This window comes from Vombatus ursinus, unplaced genomic scaffold (assembly GCF_900497805.2).
Source record: "Vombatus ursinus unplaced genomic scaffold, bare-nosed wombat genome assembly UNPS02014335.1, whole genome shotgun sequence".
NCBI lineage: Eukaryota > Metazoa > Chordata > Mammalia > Diprotodontia > Vombatidae > Vombatus > Vombatus ursinus.
The window spans coordinates 932,149-955,235 of NW_020954113.1; the positions used below are offsets into that span (position 1 = coordinate 932,149).

General features: G+C 37.7%; 1 protein-coding gene across 5 annotated transcripts in view; it reads right to left on the reverse strand.

The window, feature by feature from the left end:
* Positions 1-17,513, reverse strand: part of CEP152 (centrosomal protein 152) — an 89,594-nt gene extending 72,081 nt beyond the window's left edge. For 2 of the 5 annotated variants that reach the window (XM_027860931.1, XM_027860928.1), the window contains exons 1-4: positions 17,401-17,513; positions 11,264-11,357; positions 2,814-2,917; positions 2,528-2,594 (exon numbers count right to left, since the gene is read on the reverse strand). In XM_027860931.1, the coding sequence (XP_027716732.1) occupies positions 2,528-2,594; positions 2,814-2,917; positions 11,264-11,350 (258 nt within the window). In that variant the 5' untranslated portion in view covers positions 11,351-11,357; positions 17,401-17,513. Of the gene's footprint in view, positions 1-2,527; positions 2,595-2,813; positions 2,918-5,161; positions 5,304-11,263; positions 11,358-17,400 lie in introns of those variants that run through there. The other 3 variants (XM_027860929.1, XM_027860927.1, XM_027860930.1) reach the window with 2 other exon arrangements.
* Positions 17,514-23,087: the final 5,574 nt, after the last annotated feature.

A 23,087-nucleotide genomic window follows, 5' to 3' on the forward strand; every position in this document is an offset into this window, starting at 1 on the left:
TATCCCATGGTTTCATGGGCTGATTCCTCCTATAAAATACTAAGCCACCGCATCCTACCTATTCTTTCTCTGAACCCCTTAAAATGTCCCCCCACCCAAATCTAGTGGCTGCCTCAAACAGTGCCTAGCATTCATAAACTCTACCACACACTCTGTTGATGAAGGCCACTTACACCAGAGTTCCCAGCAACCCTACTTCAGCAGCTGCTTCTTCATTAAATCAAAATCAAGTCCAGAAAAGCAGTTTTCTTGGTTACCTGCACCACCTTTTAAAGGATTAAATTACCCTTAAGGTAAGTCATAAATTGTTCAATTATTATACTTCTGGCAGAAAAAGGGCTCCAGGAGATGTCTGGATAATCACTATAATAGTATGCCTCTATGACAGGTCTATAGTCTGTTTCCCAGACTCTTCATTTAATTCCCACTACTTTCCATGTGATCCACAGTATATTCCCTTGACAACTGTTTCTGTTTCTCCCTTCACTGATCCTCACCAAAAATTCTCTACATTTCCCTGCTTAGGTTCAGACTTCTTTATATGAGTATTGATTCTTAATATCACACTATCACACTACTCCTTTGGTTACACCCTTCCTGTAGAGTATGCTATACTCTTCTACAGCCATATTATAGTCACAAGTCCTAATCCATCAAGTATCAAAGATGGATGAGGTCAAATGTGCCTCCTTTTAATAGAATTTCTTGTTCATTCTGTTAATCACCTAAACTTTGCATATAAAGGTATAAAGTCATGGATTCTATTGCTTGCTTTCTTCTGGGAACTATCTTTTGTAAATTGTTGATCCTTTCCTGACATTTTTCATCTTAAATTACTATCTATGGTATCAGGCTTGAAAGATCTATATTTTCTTCTTCCCTTTTTAATTTAGTCCCTATTTGATCAGATTCACAGGACTCCAAGCCAGCTCTTGTTAGGTATAATGTATCCCTGAAGAGTCTATCATCATTCCTATGTTTTAGGCACTGGTCTTAAAATCCAAATCCTATTCCCAGATATCATTTTCTTAGCCAGCCTCTCAAATTACTTTCAAATTTTTCTCCCTCTTTTTTTTCCTCTACCTTTAATCAGCATGAGTAATAAAGTAATATGTCCCTAATGCCACTGGGTTTTTTTGGTCCAGAGCATCATAATCTTAAGCAATATTTTCTAGGTTCCTTCTGGTAGTATTATTTATCCCTACATGAAACACCAAGGAAAGACTGGTAGTCTTTAGATTTAATAATTCTTGAGAGGTTTTCCATCATAATCTAGCTACATGCCCTGGAAAGATAGCAGACTCTGTATTGTTTATGTCAAGTACACAGATATCTGTCTCAGTACCACTCATCAGAAATAATTAACCACTACTTACATCTCTGCTTCCTCTAACCCCTACTAGATAGCTTTTTCACCTGATAGCACCTGTGGTTCCACATCATCACTTTTTGGAACCCAAGAAGTCACTGCTTCCCTACTACAAGAAAAACCTCATACTTATAACTTAGCTGTAAATGTTCACTGACTCCTCTTTTTTTCTTTCTCTATTACATTTTTCTACCCTCCAACATCCTGACACAGGTTTTGGTTTCCCTAATGCCTCTTCAAATCTTATTTCTTCTTTGTTTTCTTCTTGAAGCACTTCTTCCATTCATTCAGGGAATAAATACTTCATTCTCTCTGACAATCTGGAGAGTAGAGAAGCACTTCTTTGGCCCTTTGATCTTCTCCTCTAGGACAAAGCCCAACCTGTATTTTGTGAATGTGTTACTTGGTACTGGCAGAAACAAATGGCCCACTTCTTACACACTCCCTAAAGCTTCTTCTTTTATTACTTAGTGTTCTGATACTTACCCAGAGAGCTGTAACAAGAAGAGGGTGAATGGGTCTTTGTCCTAGGGAGTTAAGATTTAGAGAAGTATATTTACCTCCTCCCCATCAAAGCCCTATTGTTCCATGCCTCAGGGTTCTCTGCTGGACTAATGGCACATCTGGAACTCAACTGACCCTTGTTCTGTTGGTCAAGCAACCATCCTCAAAAGAAACGTCCTCTTCTCTGAGAGTCTAGTGGCCTGATGTACCATGTCTACTACACAGTACTACTGCATCCCAGGGACAAGAGAGACAATTGCCTCAGCACTTCTCCCATCTTCACTTCCTCTTGGGGATTGGGGCTGCAGGGGCACAGGTGAGACACTCTGGGAGAATCAGTTACCCCTTCACCCAACTGGAAGTGGCTTGCACAAAAGTCATCCATTGCACAACGAAGGTGAAGGCTGATATACTCCAGTGTGAGGATTTTGAGGTCAGCCTTCACACAAGCAGTGATCTTATGATCTCCTCCAGAGACCTCTCCTTCCTCCCTCTCTGTCACCAATCTGTGTCATAATCCCTAGTCATGGTTCTGATTACCACAACGACCACCTCTCCCTCCTACTAAGAGATGCCTTTAAGGGACGGAGGCAACTTCAAAAGATAAAACAGATCATTTTGATTGCAAGAAATGGAAAAGATATTTACACTTACATTCTGGGGTTTAGGCAGTACTTGATGGTCATTCCAGCTGCTCCCTGGTTCTTCAACCTGATGTGTTCTTGAAAAAAAGAACACGTTCATTTTAGTGTCTACCTTTGGAATAGATACAAACAGCTTTATAGATGTCAAATGCTCCGTGTTCATAAATATATGCAAGATTTAAAGTATCCATTTATAATGCTCCAATTTTGTAAAATATGTCCATTTATTTACTATTACCAGGATATGATAATAATGAAATAATCTAGTGGGGTTTTTCCCATTTTTTCTTTCTTACTGTCCCACTGTGGCATCCTCACTACAGTCAGAAAAGTTGAGCTCTGGAGAAGAGAGGTCATCATCCAGCATATCATGAGGAAGGTCTGTCAATAACTGCTGCAGCTGAAAAATGAAGGTCTGAATTAATATAAAAAAAATTAACCTGAATTTCTGGGGGCTTTGGACCACCTCATACAGAATAAATAGTTTCTCATGAGGTAAATATTTTGACAAAGAGAGGCAAAAAAAGTTCCCTGATTTTTGTTTGTTTGTACGTTCCTTTTTTTCCAAAAATCTACAAACACTTTCAATACTTAAAAAGATCTTTAATTTGATGTATCAGTGTGGGCACACTATGACAACATATACCACCAACATCCTCCCTGCCTTTACAGACAGTTTCAGAAGTTGCTGTATAGTTCTTGCCTCTGAAAAAACAAAAACAAAAACAAATTATCCTCTGGTGGCCAACCTTATGGTGCTATTTCTCTGAACTTGGTTTGTCTTCGGGTATTACTGGTTGGTCCCCAAAGCCTTTCTATCGTGATATACCCTGACTAACCCTGTGCTCAAATAATATAACCTTTGAGATCTCAGACTCATCACAACATAATCAGGAATTAGAATAGATGGAACTTTAGTATAGGAACTTCACAAGTAAGCCACACAATCCAAAACAGGCTCATAATGCATTTATATAATACCTACTTGGGCTGTGAGATAATTTGTGTAAAGCAAAGTTGAGAAATTCATATTAAAACGTATAAATATTTGTGATAAGAAACTGACTTCATTTTTTCCTAATAAAACCCTCAAATTTAAATGTATGTACTCTAGAATGGAAAAGCTTTTGAAGAACCATAGCTGGCCATGTTAACAAGAGAAACAGAGTATTATTATGGCACCAGAGGACAAATTTGAATTTTGGAATACTGTTTTACCAGTAACATGATCTAGTAACCTGATAGATCTCCCCTGGGGGTGCCTGGCAGCCTGCAGCTTTCTCCCCAAGTTATCAGAACAGCAATGGCAGATGGCTTAAGTACTCTTATATCCCCGTAAATGTGGCAACAGGTCCCTGAGGAGTGTTAATTGGTATATAACCATCAGACTCTAATGTTGAGGAGATACAAAGTACCTTGCTTTTGACAAAGTTTAAATAAGTGGAGATTCTGGTTTTTTACTTTAATGTAAAAAACCATCGTCTAAAGCATAAGCACTAATTCAAGACTTTAGTTATACTCTTTTTCCATCCTTTCAGGTAGAATAACATAGTTCAATGTTTTAGTATTCTGCCTACATGAATTATAATCTAAACAATGAAAAAGCTAAAAAAAAATTATTCAACCATTTTCCAAACTGGATGAGTTAGGCCTCTGTAGATGACTAATAATCTAATTAGAATAGTTCTAAAGAATATAAAAACCACTGTAATATCTTCAGCCCCAGTTAAAGGTGCCTTAAAATAAATATAATAAGAGTTTTACATGCTTCAAATAAGATAGTGCTAAGTGACAAGGGTCAGCGGAAGAAATTTTAAACAAGCCCTGTCCTTAAGAAGTAAGCACTAGTTTAAATCATGGGAGACGAATTTATTCTCTGCAAAGTATATAAATTCATTTCCAATAAATTTATTACATGTCTTTTGAGGACATTAAATATTCCATAAAATTTTACATAAAGTGAGGTTTTCCTGGTTAATCTATGGCAAAATAGGTTTCCCTTCCCAGTGACTTGGGTACAGTAAATGGGCAACAGCTAAAGATAGTATAGCTATAATAATTTAGTATCTCAGAAAGCACTTCAAAATGAAATTGCTATATAAATTATCATTTCAAAGGTAATCCATTTTGTTCCCTACAGGTAAATGAGAATAAAAGGAGAAAAGCAATATCCTTCATAATCACTCATCTCCTAATTGGCTCTGTACTAGTAACAATAACACAATGGTCAAATTTATTACCTGCATGTTTGTTTAAAGGTAGTGACATCTGGCGATGTAATGTAACATAAGCAAGCATGGAATGGGGAAACATGATTTCTAGGTAAACAGGAAAAAAATTCTAACAGAAAAACTATATTCAAGTGCCTCAAAAACATTTTCAATGTTTATAAACCTGGAACACTAAAATGCATTATAAAACTAAGTCTTTCCAGGTGAAATCAAGGTCCTTCCAGAGAGAAAGAAAGAAAAAAAATTCATTTTAGAAAAACAGTTCATACCCATGAGATCTTTCAAAAAGTAGCTCAAACAATTTGGTCCATATTTATTAGTACTACTTTATGTATAAAAGCTATTCACACATTTTATTTAACACATTTTTGTTTTTTTTTAAAAGAAATCCAAAGTAAATCTATCGTACTTACTTCAAGTAAGGACTTCTGTATGGAAAGTACATTTTCTTCTAAACTTTCAGTGAGGTTCACGTGCATAGTCACACAATGCAGGGGAGCCTGGACAGGGACAGCTGAACTGTACATTTTCCCCCCTCACAAGGATACTAGAAAGCTACACAATAGATAACCAGTTACTACTGCTTACTTGGAGTGCCACAATGTTAAAAAAGCTGGTACTCCATCAAAATATATTAATTAGAGCATAAACAATCTGTCAATAAAAATATTCATAGATAAGCATGGATACTTATCATTTAGCAAACTTTCTTTGGACTTTACAAAATATTTCACAAATATCATAAAGAAAAGACTTTTAAAAGCCATTCATTCACCTCAAGAATCTTCTCTTTAAAAGTCCTTTGACACAGCTTGGTCATGTTCTATGACTTAAAGTTAGTGTATTATAAGCTCTTCTAACCTAACGCACAAAGCCACTTGGAAACAGAAGGTACTGTTCTCCACTCCACCCCCAAAACTTCCATTTTTAGAGAACAAAATGTCCAACCCTCTTAGCTCCTATCAAATATACTTTTTTTCAGTCATTCAACCTTGTGCCATAAAAAGTAGAATTTCCACATTAACTTATGAACGTAACCAAACATTCAAAGTAAAGGCTAAAAAATGTACAAAATAAGATTATTTTACTTTTAGAGACTATCTGACATCTAAATAAAACATGCTAAAGATGATAAGACTTAATCCCCTTTAACTCCAAATACAACATACAGTTTCTTACCTAGGAAGTAGTAATCTTATCTGTGGGAAGTTATTATATACCAACTGAATCAAGTAAGTATTGCTTTGAATTTAAATGACCTCCAGAGAAAAGGACAAATAATCTTTCTTTATTACAATTACTAAATTCATTTTGAAATCATTCTATAAACATCACCACATCTCCTTAAGTTTCTTACCAAGAAAAAGGCCTTTTTCCTCCTCAACTAATTCCATTAGTGAAACACAGAAAATCTAGACCTTTTCAAAAACCTATATGGAATATTAGCTTCTTTTTACCAGAGAATGTGAAGCAGCAAACATCCAAACTTCTTTGTTAGTATTTTCAACTTCAGTTAATAGAACAGATGGCCTTAGTGACTGTGAGCTTCAATTTCCATGAAATCACCCTCACTCATATTACCAACCACATACAACACTTTTTATTCCAGGAGAAAGCAGTGAATAGAGAATAGAAAACAGTTATACACCTTCTAGAACAGATTAATTAATAAATGCATGCAGATAATTTGGGCATTTTTAAAATGTACACTATTAAATAATGATTTCAAGAGCACATACTAGACAGGGAGTTACTATCTTGAAAACAAAGTAACTATACTTGAAAAGGCCTATTACCAAGGACCTGACAGAGGGCCAGGTTCACAATGATAACTTGGATAACTCTTTGTTTTATGAATTACACCATGTTCAGAATGTCTAAAAGCATTTCTACTTCAGTGGTTAAACCAAAATTCACTGTATTCTCTTAAAAGGAAATTTCTCCTTTAGAACATAATGTAAATCATCACTATTCTTAAAAAAAGACAAAAAGATAAAAGATTACAGAGATTTAGAGTTGGGAAAGGTTTTACAAATCATCTAACCCAACCTCCTAGCTTTATAGATGAGGAAATTGAGGTTCAGAGAGCAAAATTACTTACTCAAGGTCACAAAGGAGTAAGTAGCCCATATACTTGATAATTAGCAGATGGGATAGAATGGAATGTTAGAGCTAGAAGGGGCCTTGGAGATTATCTAGTCCAATTACCTCATTTTGTAGAAAGCACTTTGGAAACCTTAAAACTTTAAACAAGTATGAATTATTATAGTTATTATTATTGTTATCAATGAGGAACTAAGGCCCAAAAAAGTGAAATAGTTTGCCCACACCACATAACTAGTTAGTGGCAAAGCTAGAAACAGAACTTTGGTCCCATTTTGGACTCCCAGTCCATTGATCTTTGCATTACACCACAAGTAATCATTGAAAGATACTTATTCTGCCCATTTGTGTATAATCACAGCTCAGTTTGATTTTTCTCTGCAAAATTTGGTTCCAATTGTGTTGGAATGAGTCTGAATTGTTGTGGGAACTCACACAGTACACCCCAAACAATTTATAAGGAATTGCAAAATAGGAGCTTTGGAAAATTATCTATTATGGCCATTACCTACAACTGTTTGCACTTTGATTTTATTAAGGGTTCGCAATAAAACCCTACTAAGATATTCAAATAATATAAAATGTAAAAAAATGCTGGATTTTATAACTCCCTCTAGTGGGCACCAAATATTAAAGCTGTCCAATAATTACATCAAAAGATGCTGTAAAAGCTAGCAGGAGACGGAATGTGCAATGAAAATCATACCTCTACAGGACAAGCACTCCATGCTCACAGGAGCTTCTCAATTCTACTATAGAACCCCTGAAGAAATAATGGAATGTGCATCACCCAAGTCATGTTGATGAATGTAAGAAGGGTGAGGGCATGGCAAACCTCCTGTAGGTAATTGCAGTTTTCTTTCTTCCTTCTAAAGATCATAGTCTAAGTTTAAAGTTTTTCATCTCTAAACAAAACATCCCCAAGAATATCTATTCTCTTAGGACTACAAATCACTAAGCATTTCTAACCAAAACTACTAGATCCCCAAAAGGGAAAACAAATTGACTATCTAGAACAAGACCACAATCCCAAAGATATTTCTGGTGACATCATAGACAGTATTTGTAAACTCAGGTGAATTGTGAAATCACCTAGATGGCAAACTATATTAAGGTGTGACTTTAAGGAGACAGGGACAACATTTTTTAAAAATCAGCAGTTACAAATCTACTTTTAGGAATTATTGTTTTGTTGGTAAACTTGGGTGCCCTTCATTCTTTAAGGAGATTAGCTTACCAACTGCTTAAAAACTTAGGAAAATAAATCTTTTGTGACACAACTGTATTTTCACAGTAACTAGTTATGATATCACATGTGTAACTGTGACTTTTAGGTGAACTATAAGGTACAAAAAGCACACTGCCAAGCCCTGAATGCCTGTTAGTTACTAGGGAAATTTTGAAATCTTTGAAGATGTTTAAAAAGAGGAAAGGCAACAACTGGAATCACAAGTTCATAGATCTACAGCTGGAAGATACCTTAGAGGGCAGCTAACAATGAGGAAACCAAGACTCAGAACGTTAAAATGATTTGTTCAAGGTCCCACAACCAGCATGCAGCAGGACTGGGATTCAAACCCAACACCCTTTTAGGTACTAGTATTGATTAAACGACCTCTGAAAACTCCTTCAAACTCCTCTACATCTAACAATGTAAATGTTTCATTTACACAACACTTTGCTTCCTAAAGGAGATATAGTTTCCTCTTGAGTCCTTCATTACTAACCACAAAAAAGGAAAAGGAAAGGAAAAAACAAGCTCATTATCAAGATGTTCATCAAAGACCAGTGATTTGGCAAGTCAGAAAGCCCATAAGCCATCTAGTCCAATCACCTCATTTTAGAGATGAAAAAAACTTGAGGTCCAGATGGATTAAGGGACTTGCCCAGTGTCACATGAGATAGTTAAGTAGCAGAAGCAGCGCAGTAAGATCATACCAGGTCCTGACACTAAACCCAACACCTTTTTCGTTACACCTCCAACTGACCAGCAGAGCCCTGAAAAAATTTCAAGATTCTCTGACTTGTGGGTACCCTTGGGTAAAATCACAGGGTATAACAACAACATGCAATGTAGTAAAAATGTTTCTACTGACGGAATCCTAAAGTCTAATCCAGGGATGGGGAACCTGTGGCTTCAAGGCCAAATGTGGCCTTCTAGGTCCAAACTTCACAGAACAAATCCCCTTAATAAAAGGATTTGTTCCATAAAACTTGGACTCAGTCAAAAGGCCGCATCTGAGGACCTAGAAAGCCACAAATGGCCTCGAAGCCATAGGTAGCCCAACCCTGTATTGTAGTCAAAGGTCAAAGTAAACACTATCTTGTTACATAAAAGTCTCTAGAGGAAAGGTAGTCCATAAAGTCAGTTGAATGACTTTAAGAACCAGCCTACTTAAGGAAACTCCTCATCTGCACAACTTTCCAGATAAACTCTTTTCTCCTATTAAAGTTTGTCTTCTTGTATTTCTCACTTTGTAGTAGAGGTCTTTTCTTTGTGGCATTTCCTTGTGCCTCACTATATTATTTCTGGCAAAGGGAAATATTCAACCAAGACAAGGGGAAATGCTAAGAATATTCTGACTCTTCATGAATCAAAATCCTATTCCTACGGCTTTAACCACCTCCTACATGATAGCATAATATCCTCAACACTAGCTAGACCCTGAAATTTCCATCACAATATTTAACAGCAGAATCATCCCACATTTCTAACGACTTTCTCTACTGAATGATACTAACCTTGTCAGACTCCCTCCTCACATCTTCACTCTCCCTCCCCTTTCCTAGATTGGATTACTAACACAAGAAAACTAATCCTCAAAAGTCATCACTAGCCAATTATCCATAGTTTTGAGAAGAAACATAGAGGAAGGGTTAGGAAGGGCATCAATGGCAATATTCCCAATATATCTCTATTATCTCTTCTGTCACTTAAGAGCTATGGAGAGCATTGAGAACATCTAGAAATCATTATTCTGCATACATGGCCTGCAGAGGAAGACTTCTATAGCCAAGTATATATACAGTGTTCAATTTTGAACTCTCTTCCTCATTCTGGGCTCATTTACAGTTAGTAAGTCTAAAAATGCTCAGCATGAAACAGCAGTCATCTGAGTACAAAAATAATTATTTCCAATCCTTACAGCAAAACCAAAAATTATTATATTGAAATCACATTTTTAGTTCACCATGAATAAAAAACAAATGAATACCTTCCCAATTAGATCTCAAAGTACTTTAATAAAATGTTATCTGGTGGCATTGGCTTTAAATTGTTTACCTTTTCCTTCAAAAAGAAAGCAACAGTTCAAAAATAACTCCACATGTCTTTTCTCTCATATCAGTAATTTCTTATTTTACTATTTCAAATACTGAGTTGGAAGAAGTAAAAAAAAAAAAAAAAAAAAGAAAGAATAAAAATTTACTAGTCCTGCATTAGAGGAAGGTCCCTAGCGAAAAGTTACAAAAGTAGTATTACTTGGGCCTTCAATGTTCAAAATTATCAATAACTTAGAAAGAAGCATACATTTCAAATTCACAAACCCAAAACTAAAAAGGATAGCTAGCATGAATCAGTCTCTAAAACCAGATCTAATAGATGAAATTTAATTGGGATAAACATATAGTCCTATTTAGGTTCAAAAAAATCTAATGTAAAAGGGCAGCATAGGGAAGACACGGCTAGACAAGAATTACCATGAAAAAGACCTAGGATTTTTTTTAGTGAACTGCCAGGCTCACCAAAGTTAAGAAGATACGGCAGTCAAAAGAGGACGTTCAATCCTTTGGCTGTATTAATAGAAACATGGTATCCATAATAAGAAAATTAAGTTTTCCATTGCACTTTGACCCGGTCAGACGATACATCTGAAGAAATGAGTTGTATTGAACTCCTTATCTTTAGAAGAAACATATTCAGAGTAACATGACCAAGATGGTGAAGTTGATTTATAAACCGCCATAACTGGGGCAGGTATACACATAAGTTCAGACAGAATTGCTATCTTCATGTATTTGAAGAGTTCTACCATAAGAGGGAGATCATAGTGGTTTTACATGGCCCCCAAAAGAAGAATTATCTTTCTATAAAGCTGCAGAAGGGCAGATTCCAGCTTACAAAACTAAGAAAAAGTTTGTAAAAATTAGAGTTGTCCAAAAGTGGAATAATGTGCTTGCCTCAGGATATAATGACCTCCCCGACTTCTGAGTCCTTTCCTAGGTAGCCACCTGTCAGCTGCGCTGCAGGGACCATGGCTGATTAGGCATAAGGTATCTATAAGACTTCTGGTTGCTTCTAACTCTGAGATCAGGAATTTCTGCACAAAAATGTCACAGAATATGATTATCATCTGAAAATAAGATTAAAATAAATAATAGATGTAGGGGTCCCTTTTGGGTTGACTTGTTACCTCTTTCTCTCTGGCATAATCCTCTTGACCATATTCCTCCTCGTCATTTTGAGTCTGAAGAGCCACACTGCCAAAGTCTAGTGACATGGTCCTTCTGAAAAAGAAAGTTTTTCAAGCCCAAATTCAAAAAACATTTAGTAAAACAGTCTCTTTCTCATGGGCCATATAATCTAACAAAATATGTAATACAGATAATTATAGTACAAAACAGTATCTGATAAGTACACAAGAGAGATGTAAGTAAGGTGCTTTGTGAAGGTTGATGGAAGAAAAGAACCTTAATAAGTACATTAGAGGAGATGTCCCAGGTATGGTGACAACCAAGTATAGTTTTAAAGGATGAGCAGGGATTCAACAGTGGCAAGGAAAGACCTTCCAGGAAAAGGGAAGAGTCTAAGTAAAGGCATGGAAATGGGAAAGCATACTCATCATGGGGACAGGAAGTAGCCCCAACATTGGCCTGGCCACAGAGGACATGCAAAGGAGGTTGTAGTCAAAAGTGTTAGACAGGGAAGAATGAACATTATTAGAGGAGTAAAGAGGAATCATTAAAAGAGGAAAAGACTAATTCCAGGTCTTATGCATAAGGAAGAAGCATTGGAGCATTAAAAGAAGTGGGGGTGAGAAGAGCTGTTAGGAGGCTCCAGCAACAGTCTAAAAATGTGGTAATGAAGGCTTGTACTAATGCACAGGCAGGATCAATAAAACCTAGCAATTAACTGGATATGAAGGGCAAGAGAGATGGAAGAATCAAAGATAATACCAAGGTTTTGGATATGGGAGAATAAATGAATAGTAGGGTGATGTACAGAAATTATGTTAAAAGGAAGACAGGTTTTTGAAGAAAGATAGTAACTATGACTTACTTTCAGCATGAGTATTTTATTTTAAAATCTCATTTATAACTTAAAAAATCTTTACACAAAGTTTTTCAAAAATCAACAATTTAAACAAAAATCTATATTAGGAGCTTTAAACATTTCATATTAAGATATGCACTTGGATTACTATAATTTTATATTTTAAAAATCAGTCCCAATGCTGCATATAATAGTAAAATGATGGGTTATTTTTGTGAAACTGTTTTCCTCCTTTTTTGTTAATAAGGGATAACTACTTGGGAGGGGGAGGAGTAGGGAAACTGAAATATAGGTGATATATTTTTTAAAAGCTATCAATAAAAATTAATTTTTAAAAAGCAGTCCTAAATTGTATATTAGTTGTTTCTACCAAGAAGTCCATTTAAATCCTGGCAATTTCCATATGTTAAATTCCTCTTGTAAGTAACAAACACCGTGCTCCAAAATTTAATCAGGTTGTGACACCCAAAGGAAACAAGACTGACTGATCACTTAGAAGTTCTGGCAACTATAAAGAAGTCAATTCCAAAAGTAACAATAACTCCAAGATCTTAATTAAGAGCTGTAACAGAAGAAAAAAGGCAGAGGATAGATTTTCAACTATAGTCACAAAGTTGCTAATGATATGAATTAACACTAAAAGTATCCCAATTTTGCAAAGTTCAAAGACTTCAAAGCCCTGAATAATCTTGACAAACAGAAAGGCATAATTGCTAGGCCTACCATTGGCTTTCATACATTCTATTCTCTCTAATGTTAACAAAATTTTTATCCTTTCCTGAGTTCCTCACTTGTTCCTTTTCCTATCATTTTGAAGTACAAGAGAAATACATAAAACACAAAGAATATTATACTGTAAAGAACCTGATTTCTGGTGACAACTTTTGAGGACTGAATTCTCAATTGGGACACCAAGTGTTCAAAACACCTCCCTCTTGTAAAATTACTACAAATCAATTTGTTTTACTTCCAGAGCCTTCTTGGAGCTAGCTACAGACAGCCTGTGATGTTTGATTAACTGGTTCCTTATTTGGTGGTATCAAATCACAAAAGACAACTACCTTAGTGGACTTCTCTATCATATAAATCAGTAACAACAAAACAGAGTTAGCTGTCCCAACTCCAAGTTATATACTATTAAAACCTAAGATGTGTGTAAAACTTTGCATACAATCAACCTAGCAAATTTCCCCATTGTAAAATACTGGCATATAGAGACTTTCTTTTTTCCTCATTCCAAACATAGTTCCTTAAAAATCATTCATTTGAAAGAGGCTTGCAAGCAGCTGAAGGAAGTAGAAAAAAGACTGGACTGGGAATCAGGTTTCTAACCTTGTGTCTATAACCAAATAGCTGTATAATCTTGGGCAAGTCTTAACCAGTTATCTGGGTCTGTTTTGTCATCTGTAATATAAGAGAGGTGAACTTCCTCTCTAAAGTTCCTTTAAGTTCTAAAAATCTTTGGATTCAATAAAATCAAAAGTATCTATTTTGGGGGCAGCTAGGTGGTGCAGTAGATAGAGCACGGCCCTGGAGTCAGGAGGACCTAAGTTCAAATTTGGCCTCAGATACATAACATTCACTAGTTGCGTGACTCTGGGCAAGCACTTAACCCCAAATGTCTCACCTAAACAAATAAATAAATAATAAAGGTATATATTTTAATGAGTCATTAAAATAAGCACATGCCACGAGTCAAAATCAGGCCAAAATTCTTAATAATGATATCTTATTTGCATAACACTTTATGGTTTACAAAGTGTTTTTATACACATTATTTCATTCTATCCTCAAAACAATTCTGTAAGGTGGGTATGATGAGAAAACCTAGGCCAGAAAGGGTTGAATGACTTATCTAATGACATACTGCTAATAAATGTCAGGTTCAAAACTAGGTTGTCTCTTTAATACTTTCCAATACACCCAGCTTAAAAAAAAAAACAAACACCCAGCAGCCTCTAGACCAGGGGTTCTTAACATTTTTGTGTGTCAGGAATGCCTGTGGAAGTCTGGTAAAGCCATGGACCCCTTCTAAGGATAATATTTCTAAATGCATAAAATAAAATACATAGGATTACAAAAGAAATCAATTACACTGAAATAGTTGTCAAAATATTTAAAAAACAAATTCACAGACACCAGGTTATGAACCCTCACTCTACAAGGAAATTAAATAATCTCTGTTTCTCCCTTCTCCCTTCAGTTTAAATTTTCAAAATTCGGTCTCAGGGTCCACAGTTATAGACAGGGATTGGTGTTCTCTTATCCATATATCATTCTACTGACAGGAAAAGCATCACAAAGGACTAATCAAAGGTTGGGCAGACTGGCAAGAATGGGTTACATGGGGGGCAGCTAGGTGGCACAGTGGCTACAGCGCCGGCCCTGGAGTCAGGAGGACCTGAGTTCAAATCTGCTCTCGGACTTACTAGCTGTGTGACTCTGGGCAAGTCACTTAACCCCAATTGCCTAACTCAAAAAAGAAAGAATGGTTTATATGTCAGTGAACATTTTTGCATGCACATAAGCTTTTTGAGTCAACCTTCAAGCCTCACTTATGAAACATGCTGACAGACTTAAGTGTAATTTAAATACCAAAACAAAGAAGACAGAAGTCAAAGAAAGTGATCAAAATATTTTGGCCAAATGTAATGTCATATATCAGTTAGAAAGAAGCTAGGTTTTATCAGAGGTGACCATGGTAGGTAGGTTGAACAAGTAAAATGGGAATCAGTGTAAATGATCAGTACAAATTTAAAACAAATTTTCCTTAAGGATAAGCAATAGTATTCTTTAAAGGCGGAAGATAAATGAGCAACAAAGAAAGACTGTAAAGTCTACTTTAGAATATACTTATATTTCAGGCAGAACAGCCTATAAGATAGTCATATCCAGTCTCTTTATTTTACAGACGAGGAAAATGTGGCCCAAAATTTAAATGACTGTCTCAAAGTCTAAAAAGTACAAAGCTGTTTCTGGATATAAATGTGAGCTACCATCTATCATCTGTATAAACAGTTCTGCTATATCACAAGATATATAGATGTAACACCTTTGAAAGACATGTGTCTTAATCCTAGCTAGTTGTATAATCTTGGTTAAGTCACAAGCTTTCTAATTTTTTCCCTTATTTTATTTGCTTTATCTATAAAACAGAATGCTTTGCCTATTCAGAATTGTTGTAGGGATCAAATGAGAAAAATAAGAAAATGCTTTTATTTTCTGCAACACTGTGCAACTGTAAGGTAGCATAGGAAAAAGACAATCATGACTTGGGCTGAATATTGGGGGTAGGAGGCAATATAAAACTATGTATGTCTGATCCGCCCTCAGTCCCAGTCCTACTATCACTGGTATTTTTTGCTTGGCCCCTACCATGGAGCTCCAAGTTCTGATTTCTACACTCCTTTGGCTCAATATTTGATACAACTCTAAGCAGAGAATATTCAGAAAAGTCCACTTGCATATTATGTTAATTCCCTTCTCTACAAGTGCCAAGCGCAAGAAACTACTACACACACCTAGCACCAAAAAAAGAAAAAAATGATAATTAAAAAGTAGACAAAGGGCTTACCTGCAGTTGTAACATGTCAAAAACTGCTAAGAAAGTGAGTAAAAACCTCTAAAATCCATTCACTCTTTTAGAGGAAGACTAAGTCTTATAGCAAAAAGAATCAAACTAGTTTTCCACCAGCAGCTATAGATAAGTTACAATAACTTAAGATGAATGTATTATTAAGATCATAAATATGGAGCTGTAAGGAAGCAGAGAAGTCATCTAAACTAGTCCTTGCATTTACTAATGAGAAAAGTAAAGCTCAGAGAAGGTAAGTGACTCTTCCAAGGTCACATAAGTAGTAACTATGAGTCAAGATTAGAACTCAGATCTTCCCACCCCAAATTCAGAGGATTAATCAAGCACTTTTATCAGGTACAAGATAATGAATTTAGCTTTGAAAATATTCAAAAATAAATAGCCTTTAAAATTAAAAAAATTATCAAGAAATAATGCACAGAAAACAAATTTTAAGGCTCAAGACACGCTCAAATAAGCAACTGAATGAAATCAAAACCTCAGCATCTGAAAAAGTGAAGTTAAATTATCCAGCAGAAAAATTATTCAGGGCCTCCGTTAACAAGCAAGTTAGAGCATTAGTAAATAGTTAAAATAAAAGCCTGTCATATCTTAGAATGAGAAAAAGAGGCAGTATGGAGTCGTGCACAGACAGCTGCCCAGGATTCAGGAAGGCCTGAGTTCAAATCGGACATCAGCCACTTACTAGATATGTGACCCTGGGCAAGTCACTTAACCCTATCTGCCTCAGTTTCCTTATCTGTAAAATGAGCTGGAGAAGGAAATGGCAAACCACTCCAGTTTCTCTGCCAAGAAACCCCAAATGGGATCACGAAGAATCAGACACAACTTAAATGATTGAACAACAACCACCACCACCTAAAAAACAGGTCTTTTTCACTCTATACAGTTCAAGGAGAAGATGATTTCACTAATATCGGGAACTCCTGAGAAGGAAAATATGCTATACCAATGCACGCTGACCATTATTCACTCTTAGAGAGTTAGCTGGAGTGACAATGCCAGTAGGGTTCAGAGGTGGGATTTGAACCCAAGTCTCCCTTGATTCACTCGGGGTTAAATGCCTCCACTGGACCCTGGGCAGTCACAACGTGTTCGAGGCTTGGGCGCTATGCAAGGTCCTCACTCGGTGGCTCTCCTTTAGAAGTGTCCCTAGGGCCAGGAAGGGTGAGCCCTTCTGGGTTTGGGCCCGCAGCGGACCAGCCAGGGGGCAGGCTGGGGCACAGGGCCCAAAGGTCAAGGGCACGGCCGGGAGCTCTTCATTCGGTGGACCTCCTTTAGAAGCGTCCCGTACCCACTAGCACCCAGCAGGGCGGGCATCGCTAGGTTTGGTCCAGTGAGGCAAGCCGGGGTCCGAGGGTCAAGGGCACGGCCGGGCAGGCGCGCCCAGTCCCGCGGCGGGGCGTTAGCTTTGCCTTCGGGCCGGGCCGCCAGAACCCAGGCCTTGACAATTCCAGAATCCAGGCCCCCGGCGACGCCACGCCGAGACCGGCGAGCGACGGACCGGGCCGCAGGCTCGGAGCGGGCCCGGGCTGAGGAGAAGGGGCACCTGCTGGGTTTGGGCTAAAGAGACTGAAAGGGCGCTGGGGCTCGGGGGCCCGAGGGTCTCCCGGCGCGGAAGCCCCGCGGAGCGCGTCCCCACCCGCTGCCGCTGTCCCAAGAAACAAAAGCGAAGCTCTCACCGGGGCCCGTCGTCTCCGCCGCCGCCGTAGCTGCGGGGGGTACAAGAACACTAGAGCGGGGAAACCCTTCCAGCTGTGCCGCCCCACACAACACAAACCCCCGCCGCTGCTTCCTCGTTACAACCGAACATGAAGCGAGGTGGCAGCTTGATGAGCAGAGGACTCCTGCAATCGACGAGCAGAAAGCCCGGAGGTAGGCGGGGCTAAATTGGCTTGGGGGCGGGACTTTTAGCTCTAGCGTACTAATTCTTCCAAGCTAGGTTGCAGAACAACTCGCGGTTGCGAGAGTGAGGCTGTTTGAAAGCGGGCGCCAGAGCTGGCGGGAAGTTCAGTTCTCTCCACCATTGGTCGAGGCGTAAGCCAATCGCAGCCTGCTTGAAGGAGGGGCGGGTTGATAGGTTACCTAGACACTCAAAGTCTAAGTGTAGTTTTAAGTCCTATGGTTTCATCCTTTTGCAAATGAGATTCAGAGAATTCAAGGAACTTGTCCACATGGTTTTCCCTGACAGAATGTAAACTCCTTAAGGGCAGCATCTCCAACGCTTAACACAATTCTGGACACACAGTATTGTGTGTCTAATAAGTGCTTATTGATTAATCAATTCATTGATAACATAGCTAGACTATATCAGATCCAGGACTCAACCGAAGATCTTCTGACTGCTAATTTAGTGCTCTTTTCCTCACACTACACCGCTTATGTGAATGATTAGAGTCACTTTCTTGGAAAGAACTTAATTTTATCTTCATTCTTTAAGGGAAGAAAGGAATATTCACATTCATATAGGAATTTGTTGTCCCTACTCATAATGGGAGTGAAGATTCATGATCACCAGTATTTTGTGCAATCTGGTTGTATCTCTGACTGAAGAACCAGACCACTGAAAAATACAATGGTATTCAAATGGTTTTCAGCCTCTTGGTCAGTCTTTTGTAGACCTATATAGGACAGTCTATTAGTCCAGGGACAATACCAAAAATAAACATTTTTATTGAGTACCTACCTCATACAAAGTAGTCACTGTGCTCAACGAAATACTTTGACAATTCTATGATCTCATTGCTGTGGGTATACTTCCTTTAAAGATGCAGATCACAGCCCATTCATGTCTGACCAATCTATATGAGTCTTGTCTAAGTCTCATAATTTCTTTACACACACACACACACACACACACACACACACACACACACATACCTATCCATTAATTTTCCTTTACTCTTGCTTTGTGACCAGGCCATCTTTTTTTTCTTATTATACATCTCCCCATTGGCATCCTTCACACCAACTCTTTTTTGTCTTATAATGTGCTACAACCTGTTCATGTCTACCATGTTCCTCTTTATTGCCCTTTGAGTCACCCTTAACTTTAATTCTCTGGAGGCTGGCATTCCATTTCAGGAACACTAAAGAATACTGATATTAAAAGGACCTTTTTTTCAGGGGAGAAGGTTAGGGTCATTAACAGAACTTTGCAATTCTCCAAAGGTAATTCAGTATACTTTCCTCTTCCTTTTTCACCCTGGGCTTAGCTCATTGTGTAGTTGTAGTATCTATCCAAGGTAGATATATAGATGGATTCATTCTTTGGATGGCCCACCAGTAACTGCATATCAAGGTCTGCATGATAGATATTTTTCAACTTTTTTTTGTTCTATGAGGATAGCTAGGCTAAACTCTTCTGAGTAATTGTGGATCTCAGAAGATACTACAGTATTCTAGAGCTTGAAATTGGCACAAGGTAATCCACCCATAGAAACAGCCGGGAGACTTGACTAGTGGTAAAGTTTCTCTCTTCCCTTGGACTGCACATAACATCCTCCATAATGTTGATATCACCTTTGTTGAACATGTGCTACTATGCTAGGCTGCGTTAGTCTCTGGAAATAAAAAGAAGTAGGAGGCACAGTTCTCAGTCTAGAGGGGCTTACAATCTAGTTAAAAAGGCAAGAGGTAGAGTCAGTATTGTGCCATTCCTGCTATGAACCAAGCAAATGAATTGGACAGTAGACACTTTTTTGTAGTCATTTTCAGTCATGTCTGACTCTTCATGACCCTGTTTGGAGTTTTCTTGGCAAATACGCTGGCATGGTTTACCATTTCCTTCTCCAGCACATTTTACAGATGAGGAAAGTGAGGCAGAGTTAAGTGACTTGCCCAGGATCACACAGCGAGTTAGTATCTGAGGTCAGATTTAAACTAGGTCCAGCACTCTTATCTGCTGTGCCATTTAGCAGCCCCAAACAACTACAGCATCTTAACATCTTAACATACTAGATCCAGCCTATCTTTCCATAATAATCTCACCTTACTCCCCCTCATTCATTCTGCGTTCCAGTCAAATTTGCCTGCTTGTTGTGCCCCAAACTCATCATTCCATTTCTTACCTTTGTGCCTTTCCAATGCCTAGCACAGGCATTGACTTGTACGTGATAGGTACGCACTGACAAGTAAGTGTGGCAAAAAGCCCTGAGAATAGCAGTGCTCCCCAGGCCACCAACTCTGTTTCTAGTCTGACTCCACAGCAGTCATCCAGGAGAGGAACTCCTTTGGGAAAGGGGCCCTATCATTGCTGATGCCATCCCTGCTACCACCAAGACCAACTGCCACCACTGGGGTTGGCAAGCCAGCCTGAAGCAGCAAGGTGTCCAGAGGGAGAGACAACAGGAGTGATGTACTAGGTGGGCCAAACCATGCCACACCACATCAACCACCACAACCACCCCTGTGATGAAGACCACCTACAACCTTAGGCTCAATATCTCTGGGAATAGCAGGGCTCCCCAGACCATTGAACTTGTTGCCAGCCCAACCCCTAAGTCAACATTAAGGGATGCCCACCATGTGTGGAGGGGGGCCCACCATGCCCACTACTACTTATATCAACTGCTGACCAACTGTCACCATTGGGCACATATGCCCCAAAGCCCCAAAAACTGCGAAAACAGAAATTATTTTATTAATGAAAATGACACAAAAAAAGATGAATTACTGCATGTCTTGCCACTGTACCCTACATGACTCTGCCTTTCCATCTCCCCCACTGCTACAACCTCGTATGTTTGTTATGTCCCTTTATTAAAATATGAAGTCTTTGAAATCAGGGACTACCTTAATTTTCTATTTTTAAACTCAATGTTATGCTTTACACACAGTGCCAAATAAATGCTTTTTCACCCATGTAATATATTTTGAATTGAATTGAATTATACATCAAATTGTATATACCTAGAACACATTCCCTTCTAACCCTCCACCTCTTAGAATTCTTAGCTTTCCTAAATTTCAGCTCACATGCCACCAATCAGAAGCCTTTTCTGATACTCTTAGTTGTTAATGTTCTTTATATTTAATACAAGAAATTATATATAAGAAAATATTATAGATGACAATGTATAACATATGACATAATTTTGTATAATGTATGTCATATATAATCAAATTGTATTGTTTTAAATTATGTTATGTATAATATATGATATTAACATGATACATAAGTCTTTATTATACATAAAAAAATTATATTTCATTCTCCATGTAAAGATGGTATCCTCTGGTAGAATGTAAGGGCAAGGACTTTTTGTTTTTGTTTTTGTACCCCTAAGTACATAGTACGTGATTAATAAATGCTTATTGAATTGAATTGAGTGGAGGGCTTTTGTAGGGAACTATGGGATATCTTAGTACAGTTTTAAGTTCTTAAAGTTTAAAATTGCATTAAGACACCCTGTAGAAGAAGATATGGTTTAAGAGGTAGGTTACAGTCAGAATGGGGAGGACCTCAAAAGCTGGAGAAATGAGATGGGTTTCCTGTGGGTTTTGCCAATGACAAATATAAAGGCACAGAGATAGAAAATAAGCAAATGAAACCCAAAGGAAGATAAGCAGTTAGCATATTAACTTGTTTAGAGTAGAGAGTCCTTTAGGGAAGTTGAGAGACTTAAATCTAAGGGGGAGAGAAAAAAAACTGATGAAACACATGGAACAGAAGGCCAAAGAGATTAGCTTTCATTTGCTAGGTTATTATTTTCTGCCTATACAAAACTTGCTAAGATATACCAAACAGGACACTCCCCCTACCTCCTATAACTGACTATCCACCTGTCCTGCCATCTGTTCACCCACATCATCCTTTCACATACACATATGCACACACATACATACATACATACATATATAGAGATATACATTTATATAAACAAATATGTGTGTATGTTATACACACATATATACATACATACACACATAAATACACACATTTACATACACACACACACATATGCATTCTTGTACCTATGCATATTCTGGAGAAAAGAAAAGGTGATTCCCATACACTGGATGGAATATAAACCAGTATAACATATAATTAAAATTTAATTTAAAAACAAAACTTTAAAACATTTCATGTCCTTCATTTACATTTCAATGGAAATGTAATGCCAAACAACTACAGAAGTACTGAGGTTTGGCTAGTCTTACCCACTGAAAGGATGTATTCCTGAGAAGTGATAGACTAGTAGAATGTTAGAACTTACAGGAACCTTCAATATCATTCCTGTTCAGCTCCCCTCATCCAGGACTAGGAATTGCAGCCTTAGCATGTGCCATGACTTGTTCAAGGTTCTGATCAGTTGCCAAATCTCCTTGATTCTACCCTCACAACCTTTTGTCTACTCTCTGTTCAGATTGCCACTTAGTCTCAAAACCTCACCATTTCTGCTGTGAAGGTTTGTAACAGTTTCCTACCTTTCCTCCCAGCTTTCAGTTTTCCCCTCCCCAATCATTCTTTCACACAATTGCCAAAATCATTTCCCTAAAGCACAGGTCTCACTGTAGCATACCCCTGCCCAAGATTCTTCAGTAGCATCTTATTCCATCTAGTCTGATGAGTACTAATAAATTTCAAAGTTGGGAATTTTTATAGAGTCAGAAAAAGATGATGATTCCTCTGTACTTTGCCCCAATCAGACTACATCTGGAATATTGGGTTTAGTTCTAGTTACCATAATTTAAGAAGATGTTGAAAAGCTGGAGATGTCTAGAGGAAGGCAACTAGGTTGGTGAAGGGCATTAAGTCCATGTCATAGAAGAATTCATTGAAAAAACTGGGGCTATTTAGCCTGGAGAAAAGAAGACTGGTAGGGAGGGGCATGATAGGTATGCTTTCAAGCATTTAAAAGATTGTCAAGAGGATTAAACTCGTTCTCTTTAGCACCTGAAGGAAGAATCGGGAGTAATAAGTGGAAGTTGTAAAGAGGCCAATTTAAATTTGATACCAGGAAAAAAGTACTAACAATTAAAACTTGTAAAGGTGGAATGGGCTGCCCTGGGAAGGGGTGAATACCTCCTCATTGGAGTTATTCAAGTAAGGCTTTATGCCCACCGGTAAAGTCTGGTATAGTACTAGGGATTCTCAAAGGTACCTTACAACTTAAAATAGTATGATTCTATAATTTTATCAGAGACTACTTAGCACTTTACACTTCACCTTCTTTAAATGATTAGTAGCATGTTATATTCATCTACATCAAAATATAAAAATATATGTCAGAATATATAAATATAAAAACATGACACATACAATGTCAAAGCATAGAAATAGAGACTATATAAATATATATGACATATAATGTCAGAATATATGAATATAAAAATGTATATCAGAATATAATATGTCAAAAATAAT